At 51.6% G+C, this 25,200-nt stretch overlaps 1 protein-coding gene across 3 annotated transcripts; it reads right to left on the bottom strand.

The window, feature by feature from the left end:
- Positions 1–2,774: 2,774 nt before the first annotated feature.
- CNTROB (centrobin, centriole duplication and spindle assembly protein) lies at positions 2,775–25,012 on the bottom strand. Of its 3 annotated transcripts, XR_009246942.1 has the most exons (20): positions 24,033–25,012; positions 22,412–22,496; positions 22,100–22,163; positions 20,669–20,825; positions 18,901–19,017; positions 18,271–18,387; positions 17,886–17,984; positions 16,708–16,944; positions 16,339–16,485; positions 12,244–12,377; positions 10,924–11,049; positions 10,571–10,733; positions 8,146–8,404; positions 7,207–7,361; positions 6,927–6,984; positions 6,635–6,799; positions 6,389–6,521; positions 5,568–5,640; positions 5,042–5,434; positions 2,775–2,789 (listed from the first exon to the last, which is right to left on the bottom strand). XR_009246942.1 is itself a non-coding variant. In XM_058676067.1 (19 exons), exons 1-19 carry the CDS (start codon positions 24,297–24,299, stop codon positions 5,309–5,311), a joined length of 2,682 nt encoding a protein of 893 aa, XP_058532050.1. In that variant the 5' UTR covers positions 24,300–25,012; the 3' UTR covers positions 4,881–5,308. The 3 variants fall into 3 exon arrangements, 1 of the variants encoding a protein (XP_058532050.1); XM_058676067.1 differs by lacking the exon at positions 2,775–2,789 and having other exon boundaries at positions 4,881–5,434; XR_009246943.1 differs by lacking the exons at positions 2,775–2,789; positions 5,042–5,434; positions 5,568–5,640; positions 6,927–6,984 and having other exon boundaries at positions 6,396–6,521.
- Positions 25,013–25,200: the final 188 nt, after the last annotated feature.

Below are 25,200 nucleotides of genomic sequence, written 5' to 3' on the forward strand. Positions count from 1 at the left end.
GGTACTTAGCTAGGGAACAGTCTCCCCTGCTACCACTTGGGAGACCTTGTTGGAGTCCCAGCCTCCTGGCTTTGGCCTGCCTCAGCCCTGGCTGCTGTGGCCTTGTGGGGAATAAAACATAAGACAGAATCTCATTCTTTCTCTCACTTTTGCTTTCAGTAACTGCTTTTCAACTAACTTAAAGATCTTAATTAAAAACAAAGAATGCCGCTCTGACTCTAACTCTAGGCCATACAGGACAGCCCGGTGTGAAGGGTTCGATTTCACGTGTGCTTCTGCGATCTGCGTTCTCCACTCCGTGTAACATTTGTTACGTGCATCAAGGCTGATGTCCATCTGTCTGCATGGTGGGGCAGTGATTTCTGCTGTGAAGCCACCAACCCAGAGGGATATTGGCTTACTTGCCGGTTGGGGCTAGGATCTTCTTGTATTGGTCCCTGGGGGCCCACGTGGACATGTTTTCTAGAACACCTCCCCGAGGATGGATTGACATGGCCCTAAAATATTCACCTCAGCATATTTATGAGACAATGCTGAAACACCTCCCCAGTGCCTCAGCTCTCCTCTCCTGGTTCTCCCACTAGCGAAGAATTCCTCAGTGACGCTGGGTGGATTCAGACGTGTTAGATGTTGCCCACCTAAGGTGAGTCTTTGGTGCAAAGAGTTAAGAGCTGCTTGGCATCCCCATACCCCATGCTGGAGCGCCTGGAGTCCAGTACTGGTCCTAATTCTAAGTCAGTTTCCTGCCAACACACACTCTAAGACACAGCAGATGACAGCTCAGGAACTTTTGTCCCTCTACCCACCCGGGAGATCCGGCTAGAGTTCTCGTCTCCTGTCTTCAGTCCTGCCCAGCCCAGTTGTCACAGGCATTGAGGAAGTAAACTAGTGGGGATGGAAGCTCTCTCTGCCTTTCTAATTACTGGTTATGCTTCATCATGGCTAAGATGGATGCCTTGGAAACTGGGCTTCGGTTTCTAGCTTCAGCTCTTGACTCCAGCTCCCTGCCAGTGCGGACCCTGGGAGGTAGCAGTGACGGCTAAGATGACTGGGTTCCTGGGGAAGATCTGGATGGAGCTCCTGGTTCCTGGCCCTTGCTGAGCCCTGGATGTTCCGGACATTTGGGGGCCAGGCCAGTAGGAAGGGGCTCTTCAAGTGGACCGCCTTTCTTTCTGGTAAGGCAGAGTTTCCAATGGTTTCTGGCTATTTATTTTTTTAAACGCAGAGCTACAGAGATAGATGCTTTCCAACCTCTGGTTCACTCTTAAATGTCAGGGAGAGGCCAAACCAAAAGCCAGGAGCCAGACACTTCATCCAGGTCCCCCATGTAAGGTTCAGGGGCCCAAGGACTTGGACCATCCTCTGCTGCTTTCCCAGGCCATAAACAGAGGGCTGCATCAGAAATAGAGCAATCAAATTTTTGCTCTGTGATAGGTTTTCATACCCTTTTTCTCTTGTCAATTAGAATGTTGGTTAGAATGTACCGTCTTCTCATTCTGAATTTACTGTTCTGTGCTTGAAGTGAGGGCCATTGTGCAGCTTGGACTAATCCTCAGACATCCAAAGCACTTTTTCATTTTCTGTACGGTCACTGCAAACCGATGTCAGAAGTGGCCTCGGCAAGTACCGATCCCCGATGTCTCTGAGGGAGGTTCTGTCCTCCTCAAGGCAGACTGCTAGCCATACGCCACAGCGCACTCCTTCCCCCGCCCCTCTGCCTTCATTCTTGCATAATGAGAACTATAGCCCAGCTAGGCTGCACTGCTGAGTCTCATGGTGCAGTCGGTTGTGCAGATGTGGCCATGTGACCAAGGTCTGTGCGGCTTTTCCAGGTCACTAGACTCTTTTCCCCTCCTTGCCAGCAGGCAGACCCCCTTGACAATGATCTTGCTTCAACTCAAGTGATGACGGAGCTGCATGGGACAGCAGCACAACCAGATGGAAGCAGAGACCGCATGCTCTGGACCAGAACTGAGGAAGCTGACTTTGTCCAGCTGTCACTGTTTCTTTGCTATGACACGTTACCTTTCACCCCAATGTAGCTCACTGCCAAGAGCACCCAACCCCAGCAACAAATGGGTTCTCAGGCCACAGAGTTCTATACCAAGTGAACATCTGTACTAAGTGAATCCAGACTGAACGCCTATGCCTTTTTTTTTTTTCTGGATTAAAAGAAACTTTTTTTAAAAAAGATTTATTTCTATTGGAAAGGCAGATTTAGAGAGGAGACAGAAAGATCTTCCATCCACTGGCTCACTCCCTAAATGGCCTCAATGGCTGAGCTGATCCAAAGCCAGGAGCCTGGAGCATCTTCCAGGTCTCCCACATAGGTGTACAGGGTCTCTAGGACTTGGGTCATCCTCTGTTGCCTTTCAGGCTGTAAGCAGGAAGCTGGATGGGTAGTGGAGCAGCCAAGATATGAACTGGAACCCATGTGGGGTACTAGCACTTGAGGGTAGTGGACCAGCCTATTGAGCAATGGTGCAGACCCAGGCCCTGTGGGTTTTTAAAGAACTCCTGAAAGTCTTCTTCACTTGGCCTAGGAACATTCCTGATGATTAAGGGGAGTGGGGTGCTGCTTGCCTGTGCAGGTTCTGTCTTCCCCAGCCTCCTTGGGTTCTGCTCTCACGTACACAGAGCACGGGTCCCTTACAGAGTGGTTCAGTAACCGTGCCGGTTCCTGATGTTACCTTGGGCAGCTGTTTCAGGGAATATTCTGCCTGGGATTCATGTCAGAAACAATAGGGGGTGTGTCAACTGGCATTCGCAGGCTGGATCCAGCAGACTGACTCACTTTTTAAAATGTAAAAAAAAAAAAAAAGAAAAAAAATCCTCATATTGATAGTGCCATATGTGGTCAAACCATTTTTTTTCAAGATTTAATTTTTGGGCCCAGCGGCATGGCCTAGCGGCTAAAGTCCTCGCCTTGAACGCCCCGGGATCCCATATGGGCGCTGGTTCTAATCCCGGCAGCTCCACTTCCCATCTGGCTCCCTGCTTGTGGCCTGGGAAAGCAGTTGAGAATGGCCCAATGCTTTGGGACACTGCACCCGCGTGGGAGACCTGGAGGAGGTTCCTGGTTCCCGGCATCGGATCGGCGCGCACCGGCCCATTGCGGCTCACTTGGGGAGTGAATCATCGGACGGAAAATCTTCCTCTCTGTCTCTCCTCCTCTCTGTATATCTGGCTGTAATAAAATGAATAAATCTTAAAAAAAAAAAAAAGATTTAATTTTTATTGGAAAGTCAGATATACAGGGAGAAGGAGATACAAAGATCTCCATCTGCTGGTTCATTCCCCAAGCGGCCACAATGGCTGGAACTGAGCCGATCCGAAGTCAGGAGCCAAGCGCTTCTTCCTGATCTCCCATGTGGGTACAGGATCCCAAGGCTTTGGGCCATCCTCTTCTGCTTTCCCAGGCCTCAGACAGGGAGCCGGGTTATAAATTGGCGCTCATATAAGCTCCCTGTGCATGCAAGGCCACTAGGCTACTGCGCCGAGCTCTCAAGCCATTTTTTTTTTGAAATAATTTATTTTTTATTTACAAGGTAGACAGAGAGGAGAGCTAGAGAGAGGTCCACCATCTGCTGGTTTACTCCTGTGACAGCAGCAGCTAAGCTGGTCTGAAGCCAGGAGCCAGGAGCCTCCACCAGGTCTCCCATGCAAATGCACGGTCCCAAGTGCTTGGGCCGTCCTCTGCTGCTTTTCAGGGCCACAGGCAGGGAGCTGGATCTGGAATGGAGCAGCCAGGTCATAAACTGGAGCCCACATGGAATGTCAGTGCCACAGGCTGAGAATTAGCTTGCTACACCACCAGCTTGTCCTTGCCAGAGAATCGCCCTGTGCCATGCGAGGACTTGGCCGTCTTCCTGGACTTGTGCTGCTGTCCCATGTCTTCAGGTGAGTGAGAGAAGCCACGCACTTGCTAGACGCCCAACTTCATCCCTGGGTGCTAGCCCACTACTCAAGAAGGAAATCAGATCCAAGTAATTCTGGGTCAAGTGGCAGGGCCTTCCCCTGCTCACACAGATTCTGTAATCTATCAGTTCAGTCCCTCAACATGCAGAGAAACCAGGCTGTCCTATCACCATGTGCACCGTGCTCCCCTGCTGGGGAGCTGGCATGGCCCTCTTCCCATGTAATGGAAACCACACCACATGTTTTTCTGTGATTGCACCAAAAAATTGGGGACCTAGCTTCCTGAAGAGGGCTACTTCTGAAAACCCGTGGAAATGGAACTAAGAGATATTCAGCCCAGGATGCTGATGTGAATCCCACATGAGAACGCCTGAGCTCCGTGCCCAGTTCCGCCTCCAGCTAATGCGGACCCTGCAAGGCAGAAGGGATGGCTCACGTGACTGTGTCCCGATCACCCATATGGGAGACCGGGAATGAATTCAGTCCCCCACCCTGACCCCCGGGTCCAACCTGGGACCATCATAGGCATTTGTGGCAGAGTCCTTCCTCTGCTTTTCAAATGAATAATTTAAAAACCAAAACCTGTAAATGAGTCCTGACATTAGGACTGCACCCACTTTTTCTGCACGTGAACTCCTTTACAGCCTGTTCACAATATGCAATTTCCAGGAACTTGCTGAAGGCCCCCAGATGTCTTTTTCTTCCCTGACACTGCTTTTCTAGGTCAATGTTGCTGAGCGTTGGGATGGAAGCTTTTACAAACAGGCTTTTTCCCTCCCACCCCTTGCCAGCACGCTAATCTCTTGCACATGCTTGAAAGCCCCTAGAGTGAGACTGTCAGCCACATTACATCTGCTTTGAGCAGTCAGCCGGCGTGAGCTCTTCCAGCACACCCTGAGAAAAACAGCTGCTTTGGAAAGCGAACATTCCCTCTAACAATCACTTTTTACTGAAACTTGGAATACAATAACTTATTCTTTTAATTAAAAAAGGATACAGTTTGTGATTATTGAAGCTATACATATTTGTTTAGAAAATTTAGAAAACAGAAATGTATTTCAAAATATAAGGATCATCCACAATTCCATCACTGACCAGGTTTTACCCTTGTGATCTGATGCACAGGCTCACCTGGACACTTCTAGAATCTTCTAGAAGCCAGTCAGAGACCATCTTCCTTGTAAGCACTTGTATTCTTCCCGTAGGACATCACATATATACATATATATACAACACACATCAAAAACAAATGGCTCTTTCACATAGTGGCTTCCTACAAGATCTTCATTTTGCCCATTCCTTTGAGTCTCAGGTTCTAACACAGGCCACTGTGTGCTTATAGGATCATGCCAAGAGCAGGAAGAAGGAAGCAAAGAGGAAGGGCGGGCGTCTATCTCCAGACACCCCCTCGGCCCCTCACATTGCCAAGGGCAGAGGCTCCACTCTTCTTGCGTGAGGGAGCTTTCTCAGTCCTAGGGGCTGTGGTGAGGCGGCGAGGGACAGCCTGAGAGGCAATCTGAGGGGAAGAGAAGAACAAGTTGGCACTGTGAACTCTCCTTGCCCACACCCCACTGAGCAAGGCAGGTGGAGCTGAAGGACCCAGTCAGGCAGCCTTACTCTCCCCAGCTCTCCGCCCGACTTTCCCTCACCTCTTTCCGGGGCATCTCACCCAGGCGGGAGTCTGCATTCCTTCTGGGGACATGGTCCCCTCGGCCATCAGTCCTGCTGCACAAAACAGGGCTGTGAGGACAGGGAGCTGTTCGCTGCCCTCCCCTCACCCCATCGACTCTACCCAACACTGAGGGGCAGAGCTGCTGGCCAAGTCCACCTGCTAAGAATTAGGAAAACCACAGGAGAACTGGAGACTGAAGGGGAGACCTTAGTGGACTCAAACAATGAGTTAAGCCAGTCAGCCCAAATCCTGGGTGTCTGGCTTCTAAGTTGCGGGATAGAAAGGTAGGGGAGGGGTCAAGGTAGAGAGACAAGGGGAAAAGAGGTTCTTCTCAGGGAAAGGCAGCTTGGGTGCTATGTGCAGGTCAGACCATCCCCCCTGAAATGCTTGGGATTGACTCCCTCCTCCGCTTCCAATCCAGCTTCCTGCTAATGCACTCTAGGGGACAGTAGGGGAAGGCTCAAGTGCTTGGGTCCCTGCCACCCACAGGGGAGACCCAGATGGAGGTCCTGGTTCCTGGCTTCAGTCTGGCCCAGCTCTGGCTGTTGCAAACATTTCATGAAAAAAACCAGTGGATGGAAGATCTCTCTCTCTGTTGCTCTTTCAAGTAGATGAAAAGAAATATTAACAAAAAGAAAAGAAAAAAAGAGCAGCAGAGAGACAGAGACAGAAGGGAAGGCGATTCAGTGAGAGGAGGACCTCACTTCTTCCCAGAGAATGACAGGCTATGTAGTAGGTGCCGCCCACACTTCACGCTCCTGCCCGCGCCAGGTCTACTGCCCCCTGCCAAGCTCCTACCCGCTGTGCTCCAGCCTCTTCAAGTACAGCAGCACGTCCTCAGCAGGCAGAGCCCCCCAGCCCCGAGCCTCGCACAGCCGCAGCAGCTGGGACACCTCCATCAGCTGCTTCGGGGAGGCTGGCCTGTCTCCACCTGGTTGGGCAGCAGCACATTGGTAACCTCACCCCAGGCCTCCTCCCATCACCCCAGGGGTCCTGCAGGGCCCAAAGCGCTAGGTACAGGCTGGGAAGCCATGACCTGCTCACCTCTGTCTGGAGTGCCCCTGCCAGGACCGCTGTCTTGTGACTGCGAAGAGTCATGGGCCCGGAACAGACTGGACGCCATGGCTAAGGGGACTTTGGTCTTGTGGACAGGGGGTGGAAGGCGTGGCACTTGAGGGGCGTCCTCCCATGAGGGGGCACTCCGTGTACCTAGCAGAAGAAAGAACCCTGAGAATGAGGGGCAGCGCACGGAGTTCCATCACCCAGCAGCTCCCGGAAACCTGGCGGCCGTCCTGGCCGGGCCCTACTCCCGCCCTTCCTTGGCATTGGAACTCACCAGTCTTAGGGGGCAACAGATCAACCGAGGGGTTGCTCTGTGGAGCTGTCTCCAGCAGCTAGAGGGACAAGACAGAGAGACCAGGGAGCAGTGTGAATGAGGGCTGGGGGTGGTAGGGTCCAGGATCCAGAAGGGAATTACAGAAGTGAGAGTGAGAAGCTGAGAGAAAGTACTGGTCCCCTAAGGATAATGATGCCAGAGGCCTGGATCCGTGGGGTTGGCAAGAGGAGCCAGCACACAGAGAAGACAGCGAGGTGGCCCAGCAGGTGGAGTGTCTCACCTGCTGCAAGAAGTTTTTGAGGCCCTCCAACTGGGAGGCCGGCGGCAGGCTTTGCTTCAGGAAGCCATCTCCATCAGATCCAGGTTCCTCCTCGGGGAATGGCCGCTCTGCTCCATGATCCGGGTGGAAGGCCTTGAGGGCAGAGAAGGCCTCGGCTGGAGAGGGAGACGGGGAGTGTGGGTAGGTGTGTGCTGTTGGGAGAGGGGGAGGGTCTGCCATAAACCAACTTACACAATGCCCAGAAGACAGGGGCCTAATAAATGGCAGGACCATCATTGGGGGAATAGGAAGACGGTAATTGAAAGAGATGCAGAGGGGAGGGCGGAACATGACAGCACAGCTGTCAGAAAGGAAGACAGAAGCAAGCTGTGGGGCTCCAACGCCAAATACCCATGGGAGCACTTGCAGCAGAGGTGATGAACAGGCCTGGCCCTGTTCTTTATTAGTAGCACAGAAACAAAGACTTTTAAGTTATGCTATAATTCATTCCTCATTCTGAACCTGGCATAGGTTGGCATGTCCATCTATCTAAGCCACGGCTAACTTTGCTGGGGTGAATGCTAAACCCCAGGTCAGGTGATCCAAAGAATGACTTCTTTACTGAACCTAGGGACCTGGGACACAGTGTCTCTCTGTAAGTGTCCAGGACCTGGGCTAGTCATAACGGGTCAAGCCCAGGTGCAAGTCAAAGTCATGAGTGAGGGGAAGCACCTGTGCAAGGCCTCAGCTCCTGGCGCCACCCCTTGTCCTCACAGTGCCCAGCTGCATTGTACGTCCATGAGCTCTTCTTACATTTGAACCAACATGAACAGATTTTCTGCTATTATAACTTATGCTCACTCATGAAGACATCTAAGAAACAAAAGGCTCTAGTCCTCATAGAGGGGACCACCCCATGCACATATAAAGGGAACCCCAGTCATTTCTGCCCCCAATTACCTGTGGGTGGAGTGAGATCTGGTTTGGGTTCCAGAGGCTGGAATGAATGCTGGCTGTGGAAGGGGGGTCCCAGGAAGAGGCTGAGGTCTGAGGAGGGGCTGCCGAGAAGTGGGGGTCCCCCAGGTGGCTCCTCCCTTGCCTCCCGGCTCTGCTGCAGAACGGGCTTTAGAGCCACGGCCACAGGGGGCACAGTCCAGAAGTGCTTCTCTCCCTCTTCTGGCTCCCGGGGCCCAGGGCTGGAGGGGTCAGCAGGAGGAACCTGGCCAAGAGACACACGGAAAGAAGGCTCAAAGTCTTGTGGGTTTTAACATGAGCCACGGGGGCTGTCATCACGGCCTAGTAGGTTTAACTTCCCTCTATAGTGCTGGCATCCTATGAGGGTGCTGATTCATATCCCAGCTACTCCACTTCTGCTCCAGCTCCCTGCTAATGTACTGTGAGGCAGCAGCAGATTTCCCAAGTGCTTGGGACCCTACGCCCATGTGGTAAACCTGCAAAACTCCTGGATTTGGACCAGCCTAAATTTGGCCATTGCTGCCATTTGGAGAGTGAATCAGCAGATGGAAGATCTGTCTCTGTCTCTTCCTCTCTGTAAATCTGCCTTTCAAATAAAAATAAAAACACATTTTTTTAAAAAAGTAATAACATTTTCACAAACAGATGAGGCGGGCCCGGCAGCATGGCCTAGCAGCTAAAAGTCCTCGCTTTGAATGCCCCGGGATCCCATCTGGGCGCCAGTTCTAATCCTGGCAGCTCCACTTCCCATCCAGCTCCCTGCTTGTGGCCTGGGAAAGCAGTCGAGGACGGCCCAAAGCTTTGGGACACTGCACCCGCGTGGGAGACCCAGAAGAGGTTCCTGGTTCCCGGCTTCGGATCGGCGCGCACCAGCCCGTTGCGGCTCACTTTGGGAGTGAATCATCGGATGGAAGATCTTCCTCTCTGTCTCTCCTCCTCTCTGTATATCCGGCTTTCCAATAATAATAAATCTTTTTTTAAAAAAAACATAATAAACACAGAGCTACAATATTAAAAAAAAAAAAAAACAACAGATGAGGCATGGTACAGTCACATTAATAGGATTACAAATTACTAGACCTTTCTGAAAAAGGGGGTTGTGTCACATCCATTAAATTTCTATCAAATATTCAACTGTTCATTGCTAATCTTACAATCCTATTTCTAGAAATTTTCTAGCTAGACAGACATGGTTTGATATTGACTGAAGCACTGTTTGTAGATGCAAACTACAGGAAACAACTATGACATCCACCAGAGTGCTTAGTTGATCTGAAGCTGCTAAGCAAGTACAGCAGGTGACCATCCGGTGTGGGGAATGGGAGGGGAAGGCATCGGAGACCCTGTGTAGCAGTGGCTTCTGGGGAGGGACAAGAATTAGGTAACTTTTGACTCCATACCTCCTTAAGCATTTGGATTTTTTAAAAAATCAAGTGGAGGCCCAGCGGCATGGCCTAGCGGCTAAAGTCCTCGCCTTGAAAGCTCCGGGATCCCATATGGGCGCCGGTTCTAATCCTGGCAGCTCCACTTCCCATCCAGCTCCCTGCTTGTGGCCTGGGAAAGCAGTTGAGGACGGCCCAATGCATTGGGACCCTGCACCCGCGTGGGAGACCCTGAAGAGGTTCCTGGTTCCCGGCATCGGATCGGCGGCGCATCGGCCCGTTGCGGCTCACTTGGGGAGTGAATCATCGGATGGAAGATCTTCCTCTCTGTCTCTCCTCCTCTCTGTATATCTGGCTGTAATAAAATGAATAAATTAAAAAAAAAAAATGAAGTGCACATTATTGCCTACTATAAAAAACAAACAAAAAACAAAAAAACCCACAAGATCATTTATTTGCAAGGCAGATATAGACAGAGCTCCTGATTCACCCTCCCCAACCAAATGCCCAGAATGGCTGGTGCTAGGCCACGGCTGGTGCCAGGAACTCCATCTGATTCTCCCATGTGGGTGGCAAGGACCCATCTACTTGAGTCATCTCACCTGCCTCCTCCCAGGGTGTGTGCTACCAAGAAGCTGGAATTAGAGGAGTCAGGCCAAGACTTGAACCCAGGCACTCCAGTCTGGGATGTGGGCACCACAGGCAGTGTCTTCATCCGCCGTCAGACAACTGCCTCCCCTGGAACTTTTCAACTAGTAATACAAATTAAAAGAAGGGAGCAGGAGAGGGCAATACAGAATGGCTGGGCTAAGACCCTGTATCCCATTGAGGGCAGAACTCGGCAAGAAATCTGCAGTCCTATTCCGAATTCAGCTGTCACTCCTGAACACTAGTACCACAAATTAGTCATCACCCTTGGGACAGGTGATAGGGCCAGCCTGCGGAGCCACGATTAGGGAAGAGTTCTGTTGGTGAGACCTCTAAAGGAAACTTGGAGACACTCTGGTCAAGGGGCAGCGTGTACCTACCGGAGGGTCAGCAGGCGGAAGACAGGCGCTGAGCAACTGGCTGGCCTCATCCCAGTGGGCCTGCAACATGGCCTGGAGTCGCTCCACCAGTTCTGTGCGCTGCTCCTCCAGCTGTCGCGTCCTACTCTGCAGGTCTCGCACTCGCGCCTGCTCCCGGGCCAGCCTAGGGGGAAAGAGGAGAGGGGGCGATGTGGGGCCCTTAGGGAAGCAGGGTTTGCAAGGCTAATAAGAGCCCAGGTGGAAAAGCAGACGCAGGGCCTGCTGAAAGGAGCCCACGCTAATTTCCAAGAGGAAGGAGCTCCTGGGGATGCACCCCTTTGCCCCGCCCATGAGGACGGGCTGGCGTCCAGCACCTGAGCTCGTAGTCCTGTGCCACCTGTTGCTGCCTTTCCTCTCGCTCTGCCATTTCCACCTTGAACTGAGCCAGCTGAGCAGCCAGTTCTTGCTGGTGCTGCCCGTTGAGGTCCTGTAGCTGCTTCCTGAAGGGAAACAAGTGGGGGAAAGAGGACTCAGCCCGGGGATGGAAAGAGTGATTGTATGAGCAAAGCCAGACCGTGGGCATGCGAGAAAAAGACAGAGCCAAGGGGCGCCAGCATAGCATGGCCAGGGCCCAGCAAAGAGGTAAGGATGAAGATGACTCCCTGGGAGCAGAGACTGAGGTCAAGGCTTATGGGCAAGTGGTTTATTTCAGAAGTGCTTCTGGAAAGAACAGGCATGTGGGTGAGGGTGAGAAGTGAGATGGAGATGAGGAGGCTCAAGCGGGGACAGCAGCTCCAAGCATCAGAGGACATAGCTCAGCACTGTTCCTTCAGGACCCCATACCCTTCAGGATTTTATCAAGGGCTGTTCCCTAAGGAATGAGAATTCCCAGGCAAGTCTTCCTCTCACTGAACACCTGACAGCAGCCTCCGCCCAAAGAGCAGGTAAGCAATTGGCCGGCATTGTGGCACAGTGAGTTAAGCCACAGCCCGTGATACTCACATCCCATATGAACACAAGATCCAGTTCCAGCTGCCTGCAATTTACAACCCAATTCCCCTGCTAATGCTCCTGGGAAGGCAGCAGCAGATGGACCGACTGCTTGAGCCACTGCCATCCATGTGGGAGACCTAGATGGAGTTCCAGGATCCTGCTCCAGGCTGGTCCAGCCCTGGTCACTGCGGTCATTTAGGGAATGAACCAGTGGAAGAAAGATCTGTCTTTCTTTTTTTTTTAAAGATTTATTTTTATTAGAAAGGCAGATATACAGAGAGGAGGAGAGACAGAGAGGAAGATCTTCCATCCAATGGTTCACTCCCCAAGTGACCGCAACAGCTGGAGCTGAGCCAGTCCGAAGCCAGGAGCCAGGAGCTCTTCTGGGTCTCTCATGCAGGTGCAGGGTCCCAAGGCTCTGGGCCGTTCTCAACTGCTTTCCCAGGCCACAAGCAGGGAGCTGGATGGGAAGCAGGGCCGCCAGAATTAGAACCAGCGCCCATATGGGTTCCTGTCGCGTGCAAGGCGAGGACCTTAACCATTACGCTATCACGCTGGGCCCAAAAGACCTGTCTTTCAAATAAACCTTTTAAAAAAAAAAAGGCAAGCAAAGTAAAGGAAGCCCCGAGAATGGAGATATGGCACAAATAGTCGCCTGTGAGCGGGTCTGAGAGAAGTGACATCCAGCGAGTTTTAACCACCTGTGATGCTCCCGCAGGGAAGTGGCCTGTCGGATGCTACTTTCTTGAGCCTGTGCCAGCCGCTCCGTCACCTGCTGCTCCAGCTGCACCGCCAGCTCCGATTCCATCTGGATCCGCTGGCTTTCATAGCGGGCCTGGGAGTGGAAGGAGATGGGACAAGTGAGCTCAGCTCTGCTGGAGCCTGGGAGAGGTTGCTGGGAAGGCCTGAGGGAGGAACAAAGGATGAGTATCCCACCACGAGGAGTGAGAGGAGAGCTCCTTCCTTCTTAAGCCCTTATCCAAACACAAGACAAAAAAAGGGGCAAAAGCAGTATGTTTTTGTAACTGGAAGAAACTTTGGTAGATCCCTTTCAGAGTCTGTTCCCTGACAGCAGCTCAGGGAGCTGCCGTCTCCACCTGTACCCCTCCCAGAGGCCTGGACCCCATTCACTGGGCTTTCCTGACAAGGTCACAGGTCTTGTCTCACAATGTGGCTAAGAATCCCCATTTTTCCTTAGGTGATGTCATTGCAACACAAGACCCCTTGTCAATCCTTCCTCTCAGGAAGCCACACGGCCTTGTTCTCACTACCCTGCCCCCAAGCTGTCCAGAAAGGCCACAAGTCTCCCAGAGATCTGTCCCACGTCCTCCTTCCCATGGGATGCCCATGTGTGGGTCACCGATGAGTCATGTGTGCGTGATAAACTTCCGGTACTTAGGCTAGGCACTTTGGTATCATTTTTTATCTTAAGACTTCCTAAATCTCTCTGCTGTCTACACCTTTTCCCCAAGCTCCACCCACGTCCCTGCACCCAGCTACCTAATGAGTAGCTAGCTCTATATGGCTACACCCCAAATACAGCACATCCCAACTTCAGCTGGTTTGCGTATTCACCCTCAATCCTGCTCTCCCTACATATTTCCTGCTGTAACGCATTGCTCCCTACTGGAAGCTGGCTGACGCCTGGGGCCATTTTAGACACTTCCCACTTCTCCTTTAAACCTTTGTATGGACCGTGGCATGGTAACCAAGTGTCTAGAGTCCTTGCCTTGCACATGCCAGGATCCAAGATGGGTGCCTGTTTTTGTCGCAGTGGCCCCACTTCCCATCCAGCTCCCTGCCTGTGGCCTGGGAAAGCAGTAGAGTACAGCCCAAACCTTGGGACCCTGCACCCGTGTGGGTGACCTAGAAGAAGCTCCTGGCTCCTGGCTTCAGATCAGCTCAGGTCTAGCTGTTGCGGCCACTTGGGGAGTGAATAAGCAGGAAGATCTTCATTTCTGTCTCTTCTCTCTGTATATCTAATAAAAATAAATCTTTAGAAAAAAAAACGTATGAATTTATTTACATTTTATTTGAAAGAGTCAGAGATTTTACCCCATCAGATGGTTTACTCTCAAATGCCCACAATGACCAGGGTTGGGCCAGGCTGAAGCAGGAGCCCAGAACTCTGAGACTCCCAGGCTCTGGAGCCAGGACCTGCTGCCTGTGAGGGTGATCAACGGGAAGCTGGATTGGAAGCAGGGCACGGTCAGTGGTGTCCTAGTTGCTGTGACAAACACCCGTTTCTCCTCCTACTTTTTTTTTTTAAGGGTTTATCATTTATTTGAAAGTTAGTGTGGCAGAAAGGGAGAGACAGAGATCTCCCATCTACTGGTTCAATGCCCAAATGGCTATCACGGCCAGGGCTGGGCCAGGCTGAAGCCAAGAGCTATGAACTCCTTTTGGTTCTCTCACACCTGCGGAAGGAGCCCAGGTATTTGGGCCACCTTCCACTGCTTTCCCAGGCGCTTTAGCAGGGAGCTGGATCAGAAGCAGATTCAAACTGATATCCCATTATGAGATGCAGGGGGTGGCAGGCAGTCTCATAACTCACACCACCACAATGCAAGCCCCCTCCTCTTACTACTTAACTCCTTTCTAACTGGTCACTCATTCTATAACTTGCCTTGCTCCTAGGAACCCACCAATGTATCTTTCACACACAGTACACTTTAGAAACAAGCCCAATAGCAGGAGAGGACGGCCCAAAGCTTTGGGACCCTGCACCCGCGTGGGAGACCCGGAAGAGGTTCCTGGTCCCGGCTTCGGATCGGCGCGCACCGGCCCGTTGCAGCTCACTTGGGGAGTGAAACATCAGACGGAAGATATTCCTCTCTGTCTCTCCTCCTCTGTGTATATCTGGCTGTAATAAAATGAATAAATCTTTAAAAAAAAAAAAGAGTTATGGTATTAGCTAGAAGCAAAATGTTACTGGGGACTAGCATGATAGTTCAATTGGCTAATCCTCCACCTGCAAGCACTGGCATCCCAAATGGCTGCCAGTTAATGTCCTGACTGCTCCACTTCCCATCCAGCACCTTGCCTATGGCCCAGGGAAGCAATAGAGAAACCAGGACTCAAGCCGGCACCCATATAAGATGCTGATACTGTGGGCAGTGGCTTAACTCACTATACCACAGTACCAGCCTTGGTATAATTAGACTTTGATAAAAAATTTTTTAAGATTTATTTTTATTGCAAAGTCTCCCATGTGGGTGCAGGGTTCCAAGGCTTTGGGCCATCCATTACTGCTTTCCCATGTCACAAGTAGGGAGCTGAATGGAAAGTGAAACAGCCAGGACACGAACTGGTGCCTATATGGGATCCTAGCACTTGCAAAGTGAGGATTTAACTACTAGGCTGCTGTGCCAGGCCCTATTTGTTTATTTTCAAAGATTTATTTACTTTTATTGGAAATTCAGATTTACAGAGAGGAGAGATAGAAGGATCCTCCATCCTCTGATTCACTCCCCAAGTGGCAGCAGTACCCGGAGTGGAGCCAATCTGAAGCCAGGAGCCAAGAGCCTCTTCTGGGTCTCCCACATGCATGCAGCGTCCAAGGCTTTGGGTCATTTATTACTGCTTCCCCAGGCCACAGGCAGGGAGCTGGATGGGAAGTGGAGCAGCCGGCACGTGAACCAGAGCCCACACGGGATCCCGGAGCATGCAAGGTGAGGACTTTAGCAGCTAGGCTACTGTGCCGGACACCACAAATTTTTAGTACAGCTCTGCCATATGTTATTATAGAAACAGAGTAAGAAAATAAGCATTGCCCTTTAGGGTCCCTAACCACTCAGAGGGATTCACACAAGTTATTGAGGTCATGAGAATTGCAAATCTGACTTTGACAACTGCAATCAGGTCTTTGATGATAGTGTTCACCTGTTGAAAGCAGACAGCTCACTAAATGTGGTATTATATCTTTTAACGTGACAGAAGGTAGGGGCAGGCACAGTAGTGTAGTGAGTAAAGCTGCTGCCTGCGACCCTGACATCCCGTATGGGCATCTCTTCAAGCCCTGGCTGTTGTACTTCCATTCCAGCTCCCTGCTAACAGCCTGGGAAAGGCAACATGCCCCAAGCGCTCAGGTTCCTGCATAAATGTTGGGAGACCTAGAAGAAGTTCCTGGCTTTGGCTGGTTCAGCCTGGGCCATTGTGGCCATTTGGGAAGGTCAAATGACGATGGAAAACATCAACAGATGAAACATCTGTCTCTCCCCATTTCTCTGTAATTTTAGCTTTCAAATAAACAAATCTTAAATAAAAGGCATGTTTAATAGATGTAACACTAGCTCAGTCTGATACAATGTGAGGAAAGCAGCTCTGTGATTCAGAGTATAACACACACTACACAGAAACAATTTGCTGTGGCTTTGAATGTGTGGAGATGCCACAGTCTAGCAGCAGGCACTTGGTGCTGTTCGGGTCCTGAGGGCTCTGTCCTCAGAAACAGATGAATGGTGGTCACAGGAGTCTGTGTCTTTGAGCTTTTGTGCCTTCACCACGTGACGTCTTTTCCACACTCTAACACAGCAGGAGGCCGTCACCAGACACGCAAGTCCCTTAACCTTGGATGACTGGGCCTCCAGAACTACAAGAAATCATTCTCTGTTCTTTGAAAGTACCCAGTCGCAGATGCTGTGTTACAGCGGCATAAGGCAGATGGATACACTGGAACAAACCCCAGATACCGGAAATGGGAGTGTCCCCCACGACCACCGAGAGGTCCCTGGGCCTCAGCCCTCCTCCCCCCAAACTGGGAAATGTGAGTGAGCTTGGGAGCCCCGCCTGCTGACCTGCACCAAGCTCATTTCCAGTTGCAGGGCGTCCCTCCCTCTCCGGGCCGCGTCCAGCTCTCCTTCCAGCCGCCGCACCTCGGAGCGTGCCAGCGCCAGCTGCTGCTGCGCCTCCCGCGCAGCCTGGGCCTCCCTCTGGCTGCTCCCCTGAGGAAGGCAGACACACGTGCACACTTCACTCCCCCTCCCAGTGACTTCGAGCCCCCAATTCATCCTCCCAGCCCCTAAATAAAAGCCACACTCTGTCTCTTCCCAGTTTGACTTCACTCTCCTGCCTTCCATGCGTTTGATGCTTCCTGACTCACCCCATTTGATGACTTAGCCTTCCATCTCTGCCCAATTCCCAACTCTCCCAGCTGCCACCAGCACCTTCTCCCTCTCCAGCTGAGCCTGGCCTTCCTCCTGCAGCGCCTGGCAGCGCTCTTTAAGCTGGCGCTCCTGCTGGGCCCAGGTCTGCCGCTCTTCCTCCAGGGCCACTTGCAGGGCCTCCAGCTTGCGATGCTCGCTCAGCTGCCCAGCCCGAGCAGCGTCCCGCTCTTCCTGTAGGGCACGGCTCCGCTGCTGCTCCACCTCCAAGGTCAGGGTTAGGGCTTGCCTTTCCTCTTCCTGTAGTATCAGATAAAACACAGATCTGTAGTAGACCAACAGTTGGCCCCGGCCCCCCATCGGTGCTGTCTGTTGAAAAGCAGGCCTAGTAAAAAGAGGTGTTGACAAGCTCCCAGGATTACCATACAGTAGATAAGAGGTGTGGTTCCAGAGTTAGAATACCTGGGTCAGATCTGAGTTTGAATCTCATTTTTATCATTTACTGTGTGTTCTTAGACACACACCCTTATCTGCACTATGGAGATTATAATGGGGTCTACCTTGCAAGGACTACAATCAAATGGATAGTGAAGTATTTAGCAATATAGGCAGTATGCAGTATACAACAGCCAGCTCTGTTACCATCAGAAGAAATTCTACACAGACTAGAAAAGTCCATCCCATAGTCATGAATAAAGCAGGCAGCCACTGTTAGGTGCACTGCTGATCAGCCCATGAAGGCGCCAAGAACCAGAATACAAATAGCACACATGTGGCCTGCAGCAGCAAGTCCCAAGCCTGGCGGCTCACTCATGGGGTTCACTTCATTTCAGCTCTCAGAAATCTCTACCATTTCCAGTCCTCCTCTAGGCTAGGGTCCCTAAACCAAGCCGAACAACTTTACCCAGGAAAGCTCTGAAAAACACTTGGTTTCCCAAACCCTATCCCGTATCTACTGAATCAAACCCTATGGGAACAGGGTCTAGAAATCTCTATTGGAAAAACAAGTCCCCAGATGATTCCAATGTTCTCTTGGCAACTGGTAGGGGCCTCTCACACTTAGCTGCTGGTGGAGCTTTGTGTAGAACACTGAGTAGAACTAGTGTTCTAAGGAACCCACTGTGGTGAATGCTGCCCTGGTCCAAGTTCAGATATAAACTCCCACAACCTGCCAACCGCCCATAGTGCTCTAGATGGACAGGGTGCAGGAGCTTCTGGCAGCATCAGCCCAGCCTTCTCACCAGCGTCTCTCTTTCCTGCTGCTGCAGCCGAACAGCTTCTTGCTCCCGATTCAGGGCCTCCATGGCCTCGGAAAGGCTTTGTTCCAGGCGGGTCACTGTCTTTCCGGGAAAGACAAACAGGACAGAGTAACTGACGGAAACCAACAACGTCAACTTGAAGCAAAAGGACTTGGGGCCCAAGAGAGGAGATGACCACATGATGTGAGGGAAACAAAGACATCATCCATGCAAGAGGTAATGGCAGAAAGTGGGCAGGGAGAGAGACAGGGGACAAAGGCTGGCAGGAGAGGTACTGCACGGCTGAGGTTGGGCTGTCAGGAACCCCACTTCCGGAACTCTTTCTGCCCCTTCTGCCAACAGCTGCCATGTAGCCCAGGTCACTCACCTCTTGCTGCTTGCTTCTGGTGAGTTCTGCCACCTGGCGCTCTTCTTGAAGTCCCCGAAGCACCTCTGTTCTCTCAGCCTCGTGCCGGTTCCAGCCTTCCACTACACGGGCCAAGGTCTCAGGAAAAACAAGGAAAATGAAGTTTCAAATACCTTTCTAGGCAGTGAGCATTGTGCTTAAGACACCACTTGGGATGCTAACAGCCCTATGGCAGTGCCTGGGTCTGAGTCCTGGCTATGGTCCAATTCCACTCTTCCACTGCTGTGTACTCTTGGAGGCGGCAGGTGATGGATCAAGGGGGCGGACTGCTGTCATTCATAAGGGAGACCCAGACTGAGTTCCCAGCTCATAGCCTGGCCCAGCTCACATTGTTAGGAGCATCTGGTGAGTAAACCGATGGATTGGGAGCTCTGTCTTGCTTAAATTAAAAATAGTAACCTTTTGTAATATAGCTTTTTCTCTGCATCCACAGAGAGCAAGATCAACAGGTACCTTCTCCCAGTTGTCAGTAAATGTACCTACTCCCCTAGCTGTTAGCAGGAACAAAGAAAACACTGGCTGGCCACTCCCTTTTCCATTAATCCCTAACGTTCACCAGAGAGGGGACCACCCGCCTTTTGTTCCTGGCACCTTGTCCAGCTGCTCAATCATGACATCTTTCTTGCGGTCAGCAGCCACAGCCACGGCCAGCTGCTGCTGGAGCTCTAGCACCCGGGTCTGCAAATTCTGAATGTGGCGCTCGCAATGCTGGAAGAAGAGTGAGGATTCTGGGGGTTAGATCCTTGCTGGAGCCACGAGGTCCAGCTCCCCGTGGGAGAAGCAGCTATGCCTTGGTAACAGCAGGGGAAGGCTTGGACAGGGAGAGTCAGGAATTCTGGATTAGGAGACTGGAGGCCCAAAGTCTCCTTTTAACTTCCCAAGAAACAAGGACTCAGTGAGGTTCTTTCCTCCCCTGGATCTCCTAAGAAAAAAATCCCCTTAGGCCGCTGACAGAGGTGCAGTGCCACTCCTGCCTTCAGGAACTCACACACAAGCAAGAAGGGGAAACCTTCCACGCATGCTCAGCAGACTCCAGCAGATGCGAGACAGGGCCCAAAGTTACAATCAGTGTTTCTGCCCCTTTACTTTGTCCCACTGTCCCCTCCAGACCCTGAGACAGAAGTCCAAGGAGCTAACACCAATCAAATCACCAAGAACTACAAATCCTTTGCACACACTGGCAAATTTAGTTGTCCACTCAATAAACATGTGCAGAGGGTTTCCATGTCTCAGGAGTATTCTACACCATTAGAAACTGGTATTGAACAAGACAGGGTACTAAAGACCTTTACAGAGCACAGAAGCAAACAAGGAGAAGGCCTTCAGAAGCTCCCTGTTACAGGCAAACTGTGTACAGGTTTGAAAATGTTTGTGCTCATATAACTTATCTGTTAATTCGATTTCCCATGAACTCTTTAAAGTGCCCTCATATTTAAGAGTGATAAGTTACATGGAGGAATGAGAGAGCAGATTGACAGCTAGAGGGAAAGTTTGCTCTACAATAACCACATTCGCTGGGTAGTTAAAGAAGAAACCATTTAGGCCCTGACGTGATAGCATAGTGGTTAAAGTCCTCACCTTGCATGCACTGGGATCCCATATGGGTGTTGGTTCTTTTTTTTTTTTTTTTTAAGATTTATTTATTTTGTTACAAAATCAGATATACAGAGAGGAGGAGAGACAGAGAGGAAGATCTTCCATCCATTGAATCACTCCTCAAGTGAGCCGCAACGGGCCGGTGCTGCACCAATCCGAAGCCAGGAACCAGGAACCTCTTCCGGGTCTCCCACGTGGGTGCAGGGTCCCAAAGCATTGGGCCGTCCTCAACTGCTTTCCCAGGCCACAGGCAGGGAGCTGGATGGGAAGTGGAGCTGCCGGGATTAGAACTGGCGCCCATATGGGATCCCGGGGCATTCAAGGTGAGGACTTTAGCCGCTAGGCCATGCCGCCGGGCCCGGGTGCTGGTTCTAATACCGGCAGCCCTGCTTCCCATCCAGCTCCCTCCTTGTGGCCTGGAAAAGCAGTTGAGGACGGCCCAAAGCTTTGGGACTCTGCACCCATGTGGGAGACCAGGAAGAGCTTCTGGCTCCTGGCTTCGGACTAGCTCAGCTCCAGCAGTTGTGGCCGCTTGGGGAGTGAACCATTGGATGGAAGATCTTCCTCTCTGTCTCTTCTCCTCTCTGTATATCTGCCTTTCCAATAAAAATAAATAAATCTTACAGAAAAAAAAAAGAAGAAACCATTTAGAAACCTTTGGACAAAATCCAGGTTTTAGGTTCTTAACTCTCCACCCTTTCCAGCTCTCAAGTTCTTGCTTTCTAATCTTCACTGCTTTCCAAAGGAAGCCTCCAGCTCTTACCTTGCGGCGTGTATGTTCTGAATCCAGCGCATCTTTCAGCCCCTGGAAGTCCGGAGGATTGAGTGGGGGTCCAGGCCGAAGGCTGGTGTAGCGAGGGAACAACTCCTCTAGAGCCTGCGCCGAGCTGGGTGAAGGGAAGTCTTGCAGCGGCCGTGTACTGAGCCAATTAGAGAATGTTTGAGCCGGGGGAGCTTTGGCAATGCACCAGTCCAACAGTAATATTTTACACATGAAGGAACTACTGAGCCACAGCATGGCTGGTGTGTTGGTGCACAGGTTAAGTCTGTGACAGCAGCATCCCATAGGAGTGCCTGGTGGTGGCCTAGCATGCCACTTCCCATCCAGCTCCCTGCTAATGCACTTGGGAAAGCAGCAAAGGATGGCCCAAGTCCTTGGACCCCTATCACCCACTTAACAGATAAGTCAGAGACCCAGATGTAGCGCCTAGCTTCAGGTTAGCGTAACCCTAGCAGTTGTAGCCATTTGGGGGAGAGAACCAATGGATGGAAGATCTCCATCTCTCCCTCTTCTCTCTAACTCTCTCAAATAAATAAAAATAAATCTTTAAAAAAACTAAAAACACATAGGTTGGTGGGTCACTCTAAGATGCTTATAATGCTCTTAATTCTCTGTAGCAGGAGTGGGGAATGTTGGCCTGCAGGCTATGTGATAGCTTCAATGTCATTTGGTCTGGCCCTGCCAAGGCAACAGCAGGCAGGACGGGAAACTCCATAAACTTAACCATAGGCTAATGTTTAAGTCAATAATTTTGCATGTCCTGTGAATGACATTATAAACATTCAAATGGGCCCTGGCTGTAAAAGCTCCCTGGCCCTGGGATATTGCACACTCTGGAATAAAAATCTCCACAGAAATAGAGCAGTTTCTTCTGGAAGGACAACTGGAGGCTGAGACACAGTCAAGTTCTGGGCAGCAGAAGCCCAGTCCCTGGAGGAGTAAACGAGGTAGAAGACAGGAAAGCATAACAACCGGGAGCTTTAGGTTTTTATAGTCACCGAATCAGCGCCTGGAGACTACAGAAGAGAACTGTCCTTTTTTTTTTTTTTTTTTTTTAAGACTTATTTGTATCTAAAATGCAGATTTTTTTTTTATAGAGAGAGGGGAGACAGTGGTCTTCCATTCATTGGTTTACTCCCCAGATGGCCTCAATGGCTGAAGCTGAGCCAACTGAAAGCCAGAAGCTTCCTCCAGGTCTCCCACATGAGTGCAGGGGCCCAAGGACTTGAGTTGTCTTCTACCGCTTTCTCAGCCTGGATCAGAAGTGGAGCAGCTGGGACACACAAACTGCTGGCCACATGGGAGGCTGGTGCTTACAGGTGGAGAATTGGCTTGCTAGGACACTGCACTGGCTCCAGGAAGCAAACTCTTCGAAGAGAGGAAGAGCCCACTTTGAAGATGGGAAGAACTCACTGGAGTAAGGTGGCTGTGCTGTCACTGTCGAAGGAGTCTTCATCCCGTTTCTCTGTGGCAGCACCTGGAGTGAGGGGATCTCTTGCAGCAGCCAGAGGGATCCCACAGGCAGGGTCGGGTAAGGATGGGGACAGAGACCACTCAGGGAGGAGAGGAGAACCTTCCTTTGTCTCCCTTTTCCTCCTCCCACACTTCCCCACCACGATAGGGGCCACTCCTGGAAGCTTCCTCCTCTTCCCGCTCTCATTTCTTGGTGCTTGCCTCGACTCGAAGCCTCTCTTTCCCTCCCAGCTCAAGGCAAGTAGTACTCACTATAGGCTGTCTCGCGAGAGGTCTGGAGCATGGTCTGCAGCTGGCCCCGAACACTCTCCATCTCAAAGATGTGCTTAGAACCATCCTAGAACAAAAGCCACTTTGAAATAACACACAGTCGGGGGACCATCTGTAATCTACCTATGCCCAGGTTCTTAGAAGTTTTACTCCTGGGACCAGCGTGGTAGCCTAGTGGCTAAAGTCCTTGCCTTGAACATGCCAGGATCCCATATGGGTGCCGCTTCTAATCCTGACAGGCCCACTTCCCTTCCAGCTCCCTGCTTGTGGCCTGGGAAAGCAGTCGAGGACAGCCCAAAGCCCTGGAACCCTGCACCCACATGGGAGACCCGGAGGAGCTCCCGGCTTTGGATCAGCACAGACCCGTTGCAGTCACTTGGGGAGTGAATCATTGGACGGAAGATCTTCCTCTCTGTCTTTCCTCCTCTTCATATATCTGACTTTGCAATAAAAATAATCTTAAAAAAAAAATTTTTACTCATGCACCTGGGAGAACAAGCAAAACAAAATAGACCCAAGGGGCTCAGCAAGGTAGCCTAGAGGCTAAAGTCCTTGCCTTGCATGCTCCAGGATCCCATATGGGAGCCGTTTCTAGTCCTAGCAGCCCTACTTCCCATGCAGCTCCCTGCTTGTGGGCCTGGGAAAGCAGTTGAGGACAGCCCAAAGCCTTGAGACCCTGCACCCATATGGGAGACCTGGAGGAGGTCCTGACTTTGGATTGGCTCAGCTCCAGCCATTTCAGCCGCTTGGGGAGTGAATCATCGGATGGAAGATCTTCCTCTCTGTCTCTTCTCCTCTCTATATATCTGACTTTCCAATAAAAATAAAATAAATCTTAAAAAAAAAAAAAAAAAAAAAAAAAACAGATCCAAGAAGTGTGGCCTGAACCTTGTCTCAGAACCCACAGGCCTGCAGAAACCAAAAAGATGTGTGAATGCGTCAAGTGGGTGGGCACAAACCCAAACAGGCAACAATCACTGTTAAGCAGACAGCAACCAGCAAACACCCTAGAGATGGCATAGCCCATGGCTAACAGTTGCTGAACTCTGGAAGACCTGTCCTGTCTGCAGATTGTGACAACTCTTCCATCCCACACTAACCACTATCTTCTTCGTAACGTCTGGCTTTGATTAAACTATGTTTTTACTAATCCAAAGCTTGAGCCATATACTCAAAATTGGGTTTGAGCTATAAGGATCTTAGCCTATGGTGCCTCGATCCTTCAGTTCCCAGTTCCCTCTGAGTCAAGAAACTACTCCCGCCATTCCCCATGCAGGTCCTGGTTCCAATGCACATATCTGTCCCTCCTGCCCCGACAAATGCAAGTGTCTCTGACAAAACATATTAAGGTGTTGCACAAGTTTCCAAATGATAGTGTTCTGGATCGTTTTCTCACTCATCAACACGTGCCCCCAAGGAATGAACGAGGGCCACCATGTACTTATAGACCATGTGACTACAGGACAACAGGAGTACGGAGCTCAGCTGACACATCTCAGCAAAGCCGTTTTGTTTTGACTGCCTCCAGTTCCAAGATTCTGGTGTCTGATACTGTGGCGGGGGCGGGGGAGGGGGTATCCTTCAAGACACACACATCCCTCACCTTTTTCTTCAAGTTGTTCTCCAATCCAACTGACAAGCTGCGGCTCAACTCTTGGGTCAAGCCGTCCAAGGCCTCGGGGGGAGGCGAGGAAGTGGAAGCTAGGTAGAGTTGGGCCCGGGCTGTGGCCTCGGCCTGCCGGCTCAGGTGCAGGGAAGTGTACAGCTGGGCCGTCACCTCAGACGACACCTGGTTCGGCCCAGGGGCTTCTGACGACTCACTCAGGAGATCCTCCGAGCGGAGTGGTGAACTGGGGGCTGAGGAGGCCATGAGAGCAGGGCAGGAACAGCCCAAGATGGCAGGAGGTTGGCAACGCCTGGCTCCACTTCACGGAGGGCGCAGGGCGTCTGTTCGCAGACAAGGAGGATCTAGGAGGAGGGAGGAGGAAGACCCCACGCCGAGGATCCTTCGGGGAGAAGGCTGTGGAGGCTTTCTGGTGACTGCAAAGGTTCCCAGCTGTTCCAGATCCCATGGAGAGGGGAAAGGCACACTCCTTCCCAGCTCTCAGGAAGGAGGGCGCAGGACAGAGGGGCCACAGAGGCAAGCAGCGCCCCTGCAGGTTCCCCCTCTTCACATCCACCTGCAGCCCCTGCCACCCACACTGTCAGCCTGCCCTTCAGTTCTCACCCCCAGGACGTGCAAACTGAAATCAAATTAGACCACCCGGCAGGGCTTCCGTCTAACTGCCTCATGGGCCCCCTTCACAGGCTTAGGGCTTTCCGGGAGAGGCAGGAACCTCCCCCGGTTCCCTTCACCGCTGTATCTCCAGTTAACTCCTTTGTAAATCCCCCTTGATTCCTCCGGGCAGGAAGGCTGTAGCAAGGGCTCCCTAGAATCTCCCCTTGCCGCCTCCCCAAAAGAAACCCCCGAGAGCCCCCAGTCATTCACTCAGACGCCCCCCCAGGCCTAGCCGGAGACCCTCACTCTAACTACCGTCCTCCCCAGGGCGATTATTCCCCACGACTCCGCTCCTCAGTTCGCCAAGGTGATCGCCCCCTGCCCCGAGCCCAGCCCCGCAAAGCCACCGGCCCGACGCCACCCTCCTGCCCAGCTCCCGCCGTCCTCGCCACTCAAAACCGTTGGCAGCCCCGCCCCTTTCACCGCGATGACGTCACCAGCCTGCGAGCCCACACGCACGCAGCCGCTCCGGAGCCTGAAGCCTGAGGTGGCC

The sequence above is a fragment of the Ochotona princeps genome, chromosome 17 (assembly GCF_030435755.1).
Source record: "Ochotona princeps isolate mOchPri1 chromosome 17, mOchPri1.hap1, whole genome shotgun sequence".
Classification (NCBI taxonomy): domain Eukaryota; kingdom Metazoa; phylum Chordata; class Mammalia; order Lagomorpha; family Ochotonidae; genus Ochotona; species Ochotona princeps.